The 13,309-nt window shown below is 38.6% G+C and overlaps 1 protein-coding gene across 1 annotated transcript; it reads right to left on the bottom strand.

The window, feature by feature from the left end:
- Positions 1-5,263: 5,263 nt before the first annotated feature.
- LOC129412304 (macrophage mannose receptor 1-like) lies at positions 5,264-8,135 on the bottom strand. Its single transcript, XM_055165665.1, has 5 exons — positions 8,053-8,135; positions 7,750-7,800; positions 6,303-6,707; positions 5,325-5,579; positions 5,264-5,283 (listed from the first exon to the last, which is right to left on the bottom strand). The coding sequence occupies exons 2-5, from the start codon at positions 7,784-7,786 to the stop codon at positions 5,264-5,266; spliced, it is 717 nt and encodes a 238-aa protein (XP_055021640.1). The 5' UTR covers positions 7,787-7,800; positions 8,053-8,135.
- Positions 8,136-13,309: the final 5,174 nt, after the last annotated feature.

The raw sequence follows: 13,309 nt of genomic DNA, 5'->3' as shown, positions 1-13,309 counted from the left end.
ATGGCTTTCCTTTGTCTTTTAAATACATTACAAGTTAAAGGAGAGCCATGCGATATCTTATATTATGTTAAAGTCCTATCTTCTCTAGATCTTATCTTAGGTTCAAGAAGGATTTGCAAATAAAACATTGTTGAGAGTTGTAGTTTAAACAGACAAGGGATTTATTTATGACTTTATGCATTATTGTAGTGTGTTTTACATGTGGGAATTGTATCAGTTGAGGTATGTGTTGAATAGTTTAGCATTAACTCTCTCAGGCTCCAATAAAATTTTAGTAACAGGAAAAAATCTGATATTTGGGGAAAATTATCATATAGGGTAGTAATATACAATCCTGACTTTTTTTTGAGAGAGATCTTCACATCCAGTGCGTTCTGGGATGTTTTAGATTTGCAGCATTGGTCCGGTGTGGTAAATTAACACTGAAGACTGAAAATGATATGAACGCTAACTTTATGTGTATACCACTTTTCATAACAATGAAAACATAAAGCAGAGTGTAACAGCTTTACAGTGGCAGAACAACATAAATTTTTCATGTGGTTCTCCAAGAAACAATTTTTATCCTTTATAAAGCACAAAAGTACTTTGCACTTCTGGCAGGTCGTTTGCGTGTAGTCGTTCTTGCACAGTCTGCATCGTCCACGTTTATCAGCATGGATGGGAAAAAAGGCTCCTGAGTAAAAAAAGCTCATAAAATATGGATTTGGAGTAAGTAGGCAATGGGCATTTAGCTGTTGCAAATCTGCAACGCCTGCCTGGAGAGGGTTAAAATGATGAATGAATGAAAATGAATCATAATCACAAACCTATCAGTTCTACCAGTCTGAAGGGGAAATGTACAGGTTTATTTTATCAAAACAAGCAAAAATTAAGCATTTAACACTTCAAAGTTCTAGCTATGCTCCAAAGTTTAACAGTGTGAGGTAGTTAAATACAGGGATTTAACTTTAATCAGTCTTGGGGTCTAACTCGCTATAGTTATTAACACTTGATTGGGCAAGGGACACAGTTTTGATATTAAAGTGCCAACTTCTGTAAAATCACGGTCACTGCTTGGATCAGGTCTCTTACTGGTAGATGTGTGGGCCGTCTGGTTAGTGGCGTAATGGCTGAACAAGAAAGGCCAAGTTTGATCCAAAGCAGGGTACCAGTTGAATCTCCGTTACCGGCCCGAGTCTCACGTGTCACATTCAAGACACGGCGTCGTCTCAGCCGGTCCGCAGGTGCGGGGTAGGTGTTGTTTCGGGCCGAGTCACAGGTGAGGAGCAGGCATCTCTCGAGCTGGGTCACTGACATTACGGTCCACACAGAGGTCCGGAGGAGGTGATGTGTGGTGATGTGTGTCAGAAGGCTGAATTCGTGTGCGTTTTGGAAGTAGTGTCTTTCCACTTTGAGTCAGTTCTCGAATTTCTCACTTGTGCAGCCTTTAACAAAAATAAAAGTCACCAATGACTTAACAAAAGAAAAAAAAATACAGTGATTAAATATTTTGGTTTCAAGGAAAATTAGATAAAGGTTACACTTTTACTTAGAGAATCAGTACGCTAACCTGACTCACCAGCCCGTTTCACTTCATAGAAACTGTCTGACCTCTCAGCATTAGAATTCGTTCCCTCAACAGTAGGTGGGCATTTTTTAAATTTTAACCAATCGCTGCTATTTGGTCATGACAAATCCCATAGGAAGAAGGGTAATAACGTCTTTCCCCTTGATAAAATTCATCAAACATTCTCTTTGTTCTAGCTTTAAATCGTCGATCTTGGGAATCGTTGCCAACACAAAATGTATGACTCTTCGCTGACTGGCTGGTGCCCAGACTTGCACTTCTGGGGTTCTTACAAACTGTGTAGTCTATTCAGATTCCTGACCTAGTCACTGGAGAGAAATGAAATTGAGTAGACGCACTAGGTGGCACTAGCCTGGCTATCAGTACACTTCCTCGCATCCCAAAAGAGACGAGCGGCGAGGGAGGGCTGAGTTAGAATTCACTAGAAACTAGAAAAAGGAGTGGAGAGATGGTGAACGCTTGCCTGGTTTTCTTCGCAGCTGTGGTCAGCAGAACTCATGCAAATCTGGAGCCTTAAGATTGGAGGAGTTTCCTTGTCTATTGTTCTGTTTATGATTTAAAGTTGAATCCCCAAAATACAACTGCTCATAATTTACACAATAACATCGAAAGTGCACAGGAGATCACCTGTGGGCTTAACCAAATTTCATCATTCATCTTAGCTGGTGATAAGATACCGACAATTTCAGTGAAAGAAAATACGAGATTAATACATGAAACATTGTCACCTGTGTAAGGTATCAGCATCGGAAGCATTTCGTACAAATAAACATCAGCATGAAGTGTTACACAGTATACGTATTATTAAAAGAAGTCTAAGCAAAGCAACATCATCACATCAGGAACATCACACTGTATATATATCTTTAGTCCGCATAGTAATTTACTGATTTGGACTCAAGCACGGGGGGGCGTACAGCACCAAGTTTATCCCGGGGCGCCACAATGTCTGGCTGATAACGATCTTGACAGAGGTGAAGTATATTATTATTACAATAACAGAATGTTGATCGTAAACTCAGCATCAGTCTCAGTATAGCGATGTGTTGGTCTTTGAACTCTGGCCGATTACAGGCTTGAAACTGTGAATTGTACATTTCAGCTGTTAAATATACACATTTTTGTGGAGATTTATGTGTGGAGCAAAGGACCCCTGATAAAGTAATGGAGCTCAACAGTCCAGCCCACTTTGAAGTCTACTCTGGTTTCACAAATAACATTTTCATAAATTTTTTCCAGTTCTATTAAGAGTTTAAAGGCACATCATGTTTTACTTATGATGGAAATGTCAATGTCACTGGTTAATATTATATTATGTCATTATATTATGATTAGTTGTTACATTTCCTACATAAATCTGTTGCTCTTATGATATGGACAGGAGCTCAAATGTCTTAGATAAACTGACAAATCATCAGATTTTGGTCCGTGTCAGGTGTGGAGGCCAGGAAGCAGGTTCTGACTTCAGATGTTTTTCTGACAATTTTTAATACGGAAAATCATTTTCCTGAGTTCTCGAGGACCGGATGAACACAGCATTTGTGACTTTTCTGTTTAGTCTTTATGAACTGACCGATCACAGTCCTTACAGCTGGTGGAAATATGAAGCATATTTTCTGTTTGGCCAAGGTTCATCTGCATGGATTTGACACTGGAGTATAAACCAGCCTTCAGTCACACTGGGTAATCACTTTTGAGAATCCTTTGACAATATTATACACAGCCATCGGTAATATCATGAGATCAAGGCAACAAAAAAGCAACTGCAACTGCCTTCTCCGACCTTCATGGAATAAAAGCCATGATGTATGATGGGAAATGCTGTTTAACACTTGAGGGGACAGTAGACTCATTTTGTATTTTGTATTTATTTTGACCTCCATTAGCTGTGTTTCCACACAGCTGTTCTTCACCAGTTCAGCAGTATCTTTCTCTACATTTTTATTGTCAGATAGAAAAGACCCGGGGTGTTGTACAATACAGACAAAAATATTACATTTATGAACTAGATGAGTGAAGTAATTTTCACCACAGATCAAGTCCAAGTTGCTTTACTGTGAGGCCATTATTCTTGTTTTACTATGTATTTGTAAACAAAATAAGATCTTTTCTATGAAATGAATGAAAATAAAGCCTTATTTACTTGGTGTTTCTTTGAAATGGGCTCATTACCTCCATCACACGTTAGCATTATTTCACAGTCTTTATAATTCCTCTAGCTGCTCTCGTCCACACTGTGCCGTGTCTTTGCTGGACCTACCACTGCTGCTGGCTTTCTTCAGGAGCATTTCTGTCATTTTGAATTTTAAGAAGTTGACGACAATGGGCCGCGGTCGCCCACCTGGTTTCAGCTTGAATGGAGGGGTCCTGTGCACTTGTTGTATTTGGGGCTCCACTTCTCCAGGTATTTGAAGTTCTCTTTTAAATAACTGGCTCAATATGTGGTGACTGAATCCTCACTGTCCTTTGGTAAACAGAACATTCAGATGTTATTCCTCTGTAACTTTTTGCCTTTTGATTCGACTGTGTGGAGAAACCTGAAGTAGCGGCCAAACATTCGCTGCTTCAAAAGAAATGATAAAGAGCTTTTTGTTTCATGGTATAAGGGTGAGTGACAGCGCTGGGTGATCTAAGTGAAAAAATGAAATATAAAAATAGAATAATAATTCTAAAACAAAATACAACACAAATACAACAGAATAAAAATAAAGAAAATGGATTAAAATGGATACATCTATAACAAATTTAGTATGTAATATTGGTACATAAAGTAACTATTGATGTTGCAAAGTAATTTATTTTGCTTTATGTAAATATTTGTAAAGTTTCATGTCAATCACACATACAGGTTATTTTTGTAATGTAATAGGCAGATCTCAAATATTTATTTATTGATACTGACAAAGAAATAGAAAACAGATTTCTAGATTGTATCTATTTTTTTTAAATTTTTTGAAAACCAATTATAACTGATCAATACACGTGTTTTCAGCCAAATTAAGTTTAGATTTAAAGGTGCAACTTTTCTAGTGGAGGGTCTGACACCTGAATGACTCCAGAGAGACTGGACCTTGAATGTTCCACTGTCTGACATTACATGATCATGAAAAACATGCACATTTTCCTCTCCAGAACTGGCCTGTAATTTAGTATAATCTGTTGTCTCCATGGAGATGATCTTAAGATTGTACTGGAGAACATTCAGGTAAATCATCCTCATTGTTTCCTTCTTTTGTTGGTTCTTTGATCCATTTCAGTTTGAAAATGGCCTTGGGATTTTTCTCCTTAAGTTTTTCTTGGACCTGTATCAGAAACAGTAACAGTGTAAAGGAGATTGTACAGGACTGAACAGAGGACAGTGGAGACGCACCAGTTTGATCAGTTGTTCTCTGACGTCCGCTTCACTCAGGTCTCCTTGGGTCTGGAGTCTCATCTTCGTGTGGAACACAGTGGCCTCCTTTATCACTGCACACACAACAACAGTCAGGAAACTTCTGAAGTTTAGTGACGGCAACAGAGGTAAAAATAAATAAATAAAAAATACTGTACTGTGTGCACAGGAAAGAGACAAATAAATCAATCAATAAATAAACAACTGAACAAGGAGGACAAGGCGAGTTATAAAAGTCAGCAAAGCCAAAGCTGTCAGTAAAGATTTGGGTAACTATACCTTTGTGACAGATGAACGCAAGTTTACCACTGCACCCTGTATCCTGCATGAAACCGTCTTGAGCTATATCAGTACAATGTTGACTGCCTCCGTAGTTATTAGGTGATCCTGGAAGCCACTTCCTGTAGCTGCTACTGCTGAGGTCAGACCAGAGCCACGGCTCTCGGTACAGACCAATCCAGGTAGCAGTCTGTCCTGCCTTGGCCCCCAAAGCCTGGTTCTCAGCTTCACTCTCAATCATTGCCAGGTCCTGGTACTGCTGTCTGCAGACACTCTGGCATTCAGCCCACGTCCTATATATGTTTTTTATCAGAAAGAACTCTTTGACGCCTGATTGATCTGAGTACAAAAATAAATAAAAAGTAGGAATGAAAAGAAAGTGGTGTGTTTTAAACAACAATATAACAACAGCAATACATTTAACAATGCGCAATGTAACTATATAATAATAATATAACAATACATAGAATATAATAGGCGTAGAATAAAAATCGTTTGCTCAATACTTTGCTCAAGTGATTGATCAAAACGGCAAAAAGGATTATTTTTACCTCCGCCAAGGAGGTTATGTTTTTGCCGGCGTTTGTCTGTTTGTCTGTTTGTTTGTTTGTTTGTTTGTTTGTTTGTCTGTTAGCAACATAACTCAAAAAGTTATGGACCGATTTTGATGACATTTTCAGGATTTGTTGGAAATGTGAAAAGGAAGAACTGATTTCATTTTGGGGGTGATCCGGAAGAAATCCTGGATTCTGGATCACTTTGAAATTTTAGTTAACATTGTGGTAAATGGGGCCAAAAATTTTGTTTCTCAATATCTTGGTTAATTATTGACCAAACCCCATGAAATTTGACTCAGGGATGGACAATGGGATCCTCTTTCATATTCCAAAGGCTGATCCGGATCTGATCCAGAAGACTGATTTTATCGCAATTTATATAAAAAATGGGGGTAGTCCTTGGCGGAGGTCTGCGCTCTCTGACTGCTTTTCTAGTTGTTCTTGTTTCAGCCTGAGCAAAAAAATAAGAAAGATTAAAGGACGATTTGTCTTTTCACTAATTTACCTTTGTAACAAGCACAAGGGGCAGAGCCTTTACATGAATAGTCTGCCCACATGTTGTTTTTTATATAAACACAGGATTCTCCAGCATTATAATTATCTGGCTGAGTTAAAGCCCAGTTCTGGTATCCTCCAGGGCTGGTGGTCCCAGTAGCAGACCATCTCCAGGAATTGGGGTCAGCAGTCATGACGTTCTTCCATGCAGCAGGATTATCATGAAGACCAATCCAAGCCCACTGACCAGACGGAATTGCAAGTTTAGACAAGTCCTCCTCTCTTTCTATTGTGGCCAGGTCAGTGAAGTTCTCTCTGCAGTACTGCTGAGCCTCGCTCCAGGTCACGGGTGTGTTGATGAAGTGGTACTCGTAGATCAGGCAGTGAACCAATGGGACAAAGATTACCCCATGACCTACAATTGAAAGTCCTGTTATTGACTGAACTCTGTAAGCAGAAGGAGCATAATCTTTGACAGTAGTGCCACTCATTTGGTCTCTTGTGTGTAACTTCAACCCAGTATCCTGCGGTGATTTTTGTAGGTTGGCAAGCAGACTGGTGATGGACTTCAGTATTTAGCCGAAAACTATTTAATAACACCACAATATAAACCAAGTGTATTGCAAATGAGTCTATTTATTTTTACTGATATTGCTTATATACTGAGCCATTTTGGAGTTAAATTAGAAAAGCTTAAACCAGGGGTGGGCAATTATTTTTTCTATGGGGCCACATGAGAAACATTGTGGGGATGAGCCAAAATGCTTAACATGAGCCAAAATGCTTAACACAGTCCTGCATAATATTAATTGTATTTCTTTAAAAAAAAAAAAAAAAAAAAAACAGTAAATAGTATTTAGACAAACTGGTAAGACTTGTAAGAGTTTATGTTATGACTAAGAAATGAAAAAGTGATGTTGCCTTACAAAAAAATTCCATTAAAAAAACATCTCTAAAATAAAAGCAATGCAGCTTTAGTCCATGCATGAGGTCAAATTATAAAATTGTTTATTTTGTAATTCCAAATGACCTTAAACGGGCCAGTCAGAGTCAATCAAAGGGCCGTATGTGGCCCGGGAGCTGCACAATGCCCAGGTCTGGCTTAGACCTACAGTTTATTCATGGTTGTATAATATACATTATATTGGACTGTATTTGACACTCTGTTTGTTTAGAAACAGGGCTTGTCAGTGAGCTGTTTGTTTTGTCACAAATGCGTCCTACTTTTACATTTTATTTATGTATATTATCCTTAATAAATAAACATAATAATAATAAATATTACATTTTCTTGTTTAATGGTTCTTATGTCAAAATTTGTTTACAGAAACATTAAGCATGTAAAATATACTTATCTAGGAACTAAGATCATTTTAGATTCAAATACTATTAAATTACATTTTTAAAATAAAAATCTGAAATCATTTGAAGTAACCCCTGGAAAGTGTAACTCTTACCGTAGAGGATACAGACCAACAGAACTTTTCCATCCATGTCCAATTATTTACCTGAAAAACAAACATCACAATCAAATGAATTAGGTGGTTTGGAAAGTGCCTATCTGTTTTACAGTCAATAACTGACACAAGTAAACCACTAAAAAGATGCGCTGAACCCACTCGGTGTTAAGTGTAAACTACTGTCACTTAAGTCCTAACTTTGATCGGAGGTGTTAGTAAATATTAATGCATCTTTAGTCTTAAGTTGAAACCAGAGAAATCCTAGTCATTTAAATAGTTTCTTCAAAAGTCATTCCTTACCTTGATGAAACGCACAGCCACAGTGACCTGTGAGGTGAGTTTTATACTGTCTCATCTTTCCGGTTTTATATCCTGTCATTTGCTTGTCACTGCCAGCCAATCTCACTTTGGTTTATCATTTCATTTCAATGAGCTCTCTGTCTCTCTCCATTCCATACAGGGGGAAAAAGTTGTTTTCTGGTAGGTGTCTAGTGCCTTTGAGAAATATCTAGAAAAACTCTCAGTGTGAGCTGGCTGTTTTCATGGAAATAGATATTTATGGCTTTCATTCTCCACTGAGATATGCAGGTAGCACACCCCCACCCACCACTGTACTTTACTTGGTTATGTAGTGTGTACTTTTTTTATATTGCAGCCAACTGGGGACTCCGTTGTTCTACTGGGGGACTTCAACGCCCATGTGGGCAATACTCTCCGTACTCTCCATCGGGTGTTCAAGGGATCTGCAGAAGACATTCTACCGTGTCCCTCGTGGTGTCCTGTGGGGGGAGCTCTGGGAGTATGGGGTCTTTGCCTTTGCTAAGAGCTGTTCAGTCCCTGTATGACTGGAGCAGGAGCTGTGTTCATATTGCCAGCAGTAAGTCAGACCTGTTCCCGGTGCATTGTGGACTCTCCCAGGGCTGCCCTTTGTCACCGCTTTTGTTCATTATATTTATGGACAGAATTTCTAGGTGCAGTCAGGGGCTGGAGGGGGTCCGGTTTGGGGACCACAGGATCTCATCTCTGCTGTTTGCAGATGATGTTGTCCTGTTGGCTTCATCAAGCCAGGACCTGCAGTGTGCACTGGGGCAGTTTGCAGCCGAGTGTGAAGCGCTTGGGATGAGGATCAGCTCTTTCAAGTCTGAGGCCATGGTTCTCGACGGGAAAAAGGTGGCTTGCCCTCTCCGGGTGGGTGGAGAGTCCCTGCCTGAAGTGGAGGAGTTCAAGTATCTCGGAGTCTTGTTCACGAGTGAGGGGACGACAGAGCCTGAGGTTGACATGAAGAGGGAGCTGAGCCGGTCGTCGAGAGGAAACAGCTGAGGTGGCTCAGGCATCTGTTCTTGGTGCCTCCTGGCCCTGCCCTCGGGAGGTGTTCCAAGCACGTCCCACCGGGAGAAGGCCCCGGGAAAGACCCAGGACACACTGGAGGGACTATGTCTCTCGGCTGGCCTGGGAGCACCTCCCCCCCGGCGGAGCTGAAGGAAATGGATGGATGTTCAATTCCAGGAGCAGTGGAACCTATAAATCAGATGTAGTGAAATTATTTGTTTTAGAAAGTTACACAAAAAAGCTGGAAGTTTTGCTTTCAGTTCTCATCATCAGGTGAAATAAATTAGTCAAATAATGGTGGGTGTTAGCATACTTTTCAATTTGTATTTTTTTATTTTATATTTTTGCATCTCTAGGTGGATTTCCTGGGGTTGTTTATATGTCCTCTATTAAACTAAAACAAGCATAGTAGACTAAGCTCTTGACGAGGTATTCCAGACGAGTATTCAGGATCTGAAGTTGCAATGAAGTCATATGAGGACAGATGGCAATCATTTTCTCTATCTTTTTAATATAAATAGATGAACTTATCCCAAATCATGACACAAATCTCATATCTGAAATATTTGTGTACCACTTTAATAGAAATAACAAGAAGTTAATGTGTAGTACACCCTGGTCTGGAAATTTTGATTATCCACTCAGTCTATTTGTGCATGTTTTTGAACCTGGGAGCAATTGAGTGAGACCAGGAGTCTAGTCCACAACCTCCTCACAGAGAGGAGATAGGCTAACCACTCTGCCACAGTAACACAGGAAGGACATGCACACTCCACTCAAAGATATTGCAGCTCTGTAACAGCTTGCCCTTCTAGCTATGATTTGAATTTAATATAATATAATATCATATCATATCATATCAATAAAATACCTGTTCAAAGAGGATTAACTCTGTTTTTTTTGTAGAGGAAACGCCAAGGTAGGTTGACGTTCCCACCGCTAATGTTTTATTCCAGAGTGCCAGGTTGCCTGGACCTGATGGCTTTACCCCTGAATTCTACATGACAATTTCTCCTCTGCTTAGCCCTTTTCTCAAAGACATGTATAATGAGGCTTTTGCTCTTGGTCACCTTCGAGATACCCTGTCGGAGGCCACAATCTCTCTGCTTCTTAAAAAGGCCAAAGATACCCCGCTCTGTAGCAACTACAGACCTGATTTTTCTTTTGAACACTGACATTAAAATGATGTCAAAGGCTCTTGCTCCACGTCTGCAGGTGTTTTGTCACCAGTTACAGACCTGGAGCAGAAAGGCTTTATGCCAGGTATGTAGTCTTCATGCAATACTAGATGTCATGTTACTTCTCTCAGCTCTTTGGTCCCCGAAGTTTATGTCTCCAGATGTGGAAAATGTCTTTGACAGCGTGGAATGGAGTTTCCAGATTTGGATTGAGCAGGGGCTTTCTGGCTTAGCTCTGTACCTCACTGTCCTCAAAGGAGCAGCCCATGGCTTTTAGGTGGAGATGTACAGCAGACTGAGGTCCACTGCTGCTCTCTCGTCTGTGTTGGTACATCCTCTTGTGAAGTGGCTGTTTTATTTCACATTGCTTTGTTTGTGGTTCTGTGTTTTGTCCTTTGGGTGGACCAGTTTCATCTTAAAGTGTTTGTAGGTTTGAAAAAGACCGGGATCTCATGTTGTCTGAAAATCCTCTGTAGTTTTTCAGAAACACCAGCCATGTAAGGAATAGTTGGGTCTGGTCAAGTGGTAACGGAGGGAAACAGGGGCAGATTTTTTACATTCAAATGTCTCTTATTCAGAAACTAGAGGGACTATTGAAATAAGTAAAGTATCAGAATGTAGGAAAGAGTTACACTCCAACAGGGTAAAGTTAAACCTGTGATATTCTTTCAAGTTGTTAACAAAAAATTAAAAAACTCATGTTGGTAACGGAGGGAATGAAATATGCAGCACTTTTTGGGCAATAAATACAAACAGTGATAACTCTTGGTTCTCACTTACATATCCTTAACAAACTGGTTTGAATATTTGCTTCATATAGTTTTCTACCATATGGTACAAGATTAGGTTGAAAAACCTCTTACTTTTTGAGTAATGAGATTTTTTATTAAGAAAGGTCATGGTAACGGAGGGAAAAGTAACGGAGGGAAAATTGTTCAAACAAGTAGAAGGTGCATGATTTTGCATAATTTGTCGCTTTTTTCTTCTGAATACTTTAATATTACTTCAAAATGAAAGGAAACTATTTCTATAAAATATGTCGGTCCTTCCAAGCAAATTTTTTATCATTTTAAATTATTTTTTGGGGGAAAATCATGTACCTTCATCAACAGTTCAAAGATGGAATAACACAAGATATGATGAAATACATCCATTTATTTACATGATTTTCAGGTCTTTGAAATTTGGGGAATAATTTTTGTTCCATGTTTCATACATGGTCTGTTTAAAACGTATGTAACTTTAGAACCAAAAATGGTACAGAAAAAAGGTAAACAGTTTCATAAAGTAGAGTACATATGTATCTGTTCAATACATTTTTATATCAGATGCATTAACTTGAATTTTTGGCCTTGCTGTTTACTTCTGCTTGACCGGGCCCAGTTACACCCTTTCTCCTGGGTTCTGGTTCTGTGTTGTCGTCTTTGTTTTATTGAAAGCCTATTTTGGATCTCCACAGAGAGGGGGCGCTCTGCACATTGTTCTTCTTTCTCCTTTCCCTTTGTGCTTATAGGAACCACTTGGGCCCTGTGCCGTAATGTTCCAATAAGTTCAAGTTTGTGCTGCAGTGGGTGGTGTGAATCAAAAAGCAGGTATTGGTCTGAGTCGCTAGTCTTCTTACTTCTACTGTACAATCTAAAAAAGCCAGTGTGTTCACCTTAACCTCTACACGAGTGAATTTGATGTTTGGATCAACAGCATTAGGAGTCAAAGGTTCCAAATTTAGAATTTTGATTTTAGAAAAGTTATCAACACGCTTTATAAGACCAAAAAGACAGACTCACCATTGATTCAGACAATCTTTATTTGTAATTTTATGACAAACAAGGAGCCATACTGTAATTTTACAAGGTTCATCGATCAAAAAGTTCCTCTTCAAAATCCCCAAACATTAACTGAATGTACTCAATTTCAGTATTTGCTTCTGGTTTTTATTTACTTCAAAAATGCATCTTTGTACAGAAAAAAAAAAAGTTTAGAGAAAGAGAGAGCTACATATTTCCACAACAGACAGTTTTGGGCTGTTGGGATTCAGCTTCTCAGAACGAGGCAGAAAAAGCTACGGAGTTTAGCTTTAGCACTTAAATTTTTTATGTATTTTTTTAATCGTGATTGCTGTCTTACTTTAGCCCAAGTCAACATAGTCAAAAAGTGGTTATACAAGGCGTATTTACAAGCTTTATCAATAGGTAGCTAATGTTATCAACAGCTAAGAAGTGAGTTAAAAGATGAAATGGTCCAAATAATAGTATGCACGAAAGACATAATAATAATAATAATTAAAAAAAGAAAACAATGGAAGGACTGGTGGAGAAATCTGTGCTGTGATTGGCTGGTGAAAGTTGGAAAGAAGTGTTGTCATTGGCTGAAAAATCCTGAGGTGCACAAATATGACCAATGACAAAGGAGAACAAATATATTTAACCGTAGATATAAACATTTACAAGATACGATAGGTTCAGATTTGTTCAGATTTAATGCAATTTTCTCTACAGTAAAATCAAATAAATATTTAAGAACACATATTATGCAAATGTTACTTTTTTGAGATTTTAACCGTGTCATACTGTCGTTCTCGTCAAAAAAAAAATACGCCCAAAGTTGTCTTCTCTGAGCGCTCTTTGCATTCGCCAGTTTTGTTGCGTCACAGGTAAAACTTCGGACTTCTATTACACAGTTTTTAAGTCCTTAAGCATCTCTCAGATTCGAATCGTGTTCACAATAGTATTCACGAGGATAAAGCTTTAATTTGTTTACTTTGTCACTGCTCATAGCTCCAGTGCTTTAAATTCCACATTGGAAACAGAAGTGAAGTTTATAAAGTACATTTTTTTTTGAGTTTGAAAATGAGAAAGGCGACCAAAAGAATTAAAGAATGCATTATATGTGTTCTTTAAACATTTTATCTATTTTTTTTCTTTGTCAGTTTACTACTAAGATGTGTTTTGATTGTATGCAAATATAAAAACCTTACATAAAGATGATTGGAAACCTACTTACTTTACATTTTTATTTATGTGTTTTGACAAAATTTGTAAATTTGTCTGCAT

This window comes from Boleophthalmus pectinirostris, unplaced genomic scaffold, assembly GCF_026225935.1.
Source record: "Boleophthalmus pectinirostris isolate CB_2022bp ecotype Guang Dong unplaced genomic scaffold, ASM2622593v1 HiC_scaffold_8, whole genome shotgun sequence".
Taxonomy (NCBI): Eukaryota; Metazoa; Chordata; class Actinopteri; order Gobiiformes; family Gobiidae; genus Boleophthalmus; species Boleophthalmus pectinirostris.
Note: the sequence above shows the minus strand (reverse complement) of the source record. Positions and strands in the feature narration are given on the sequence as shown.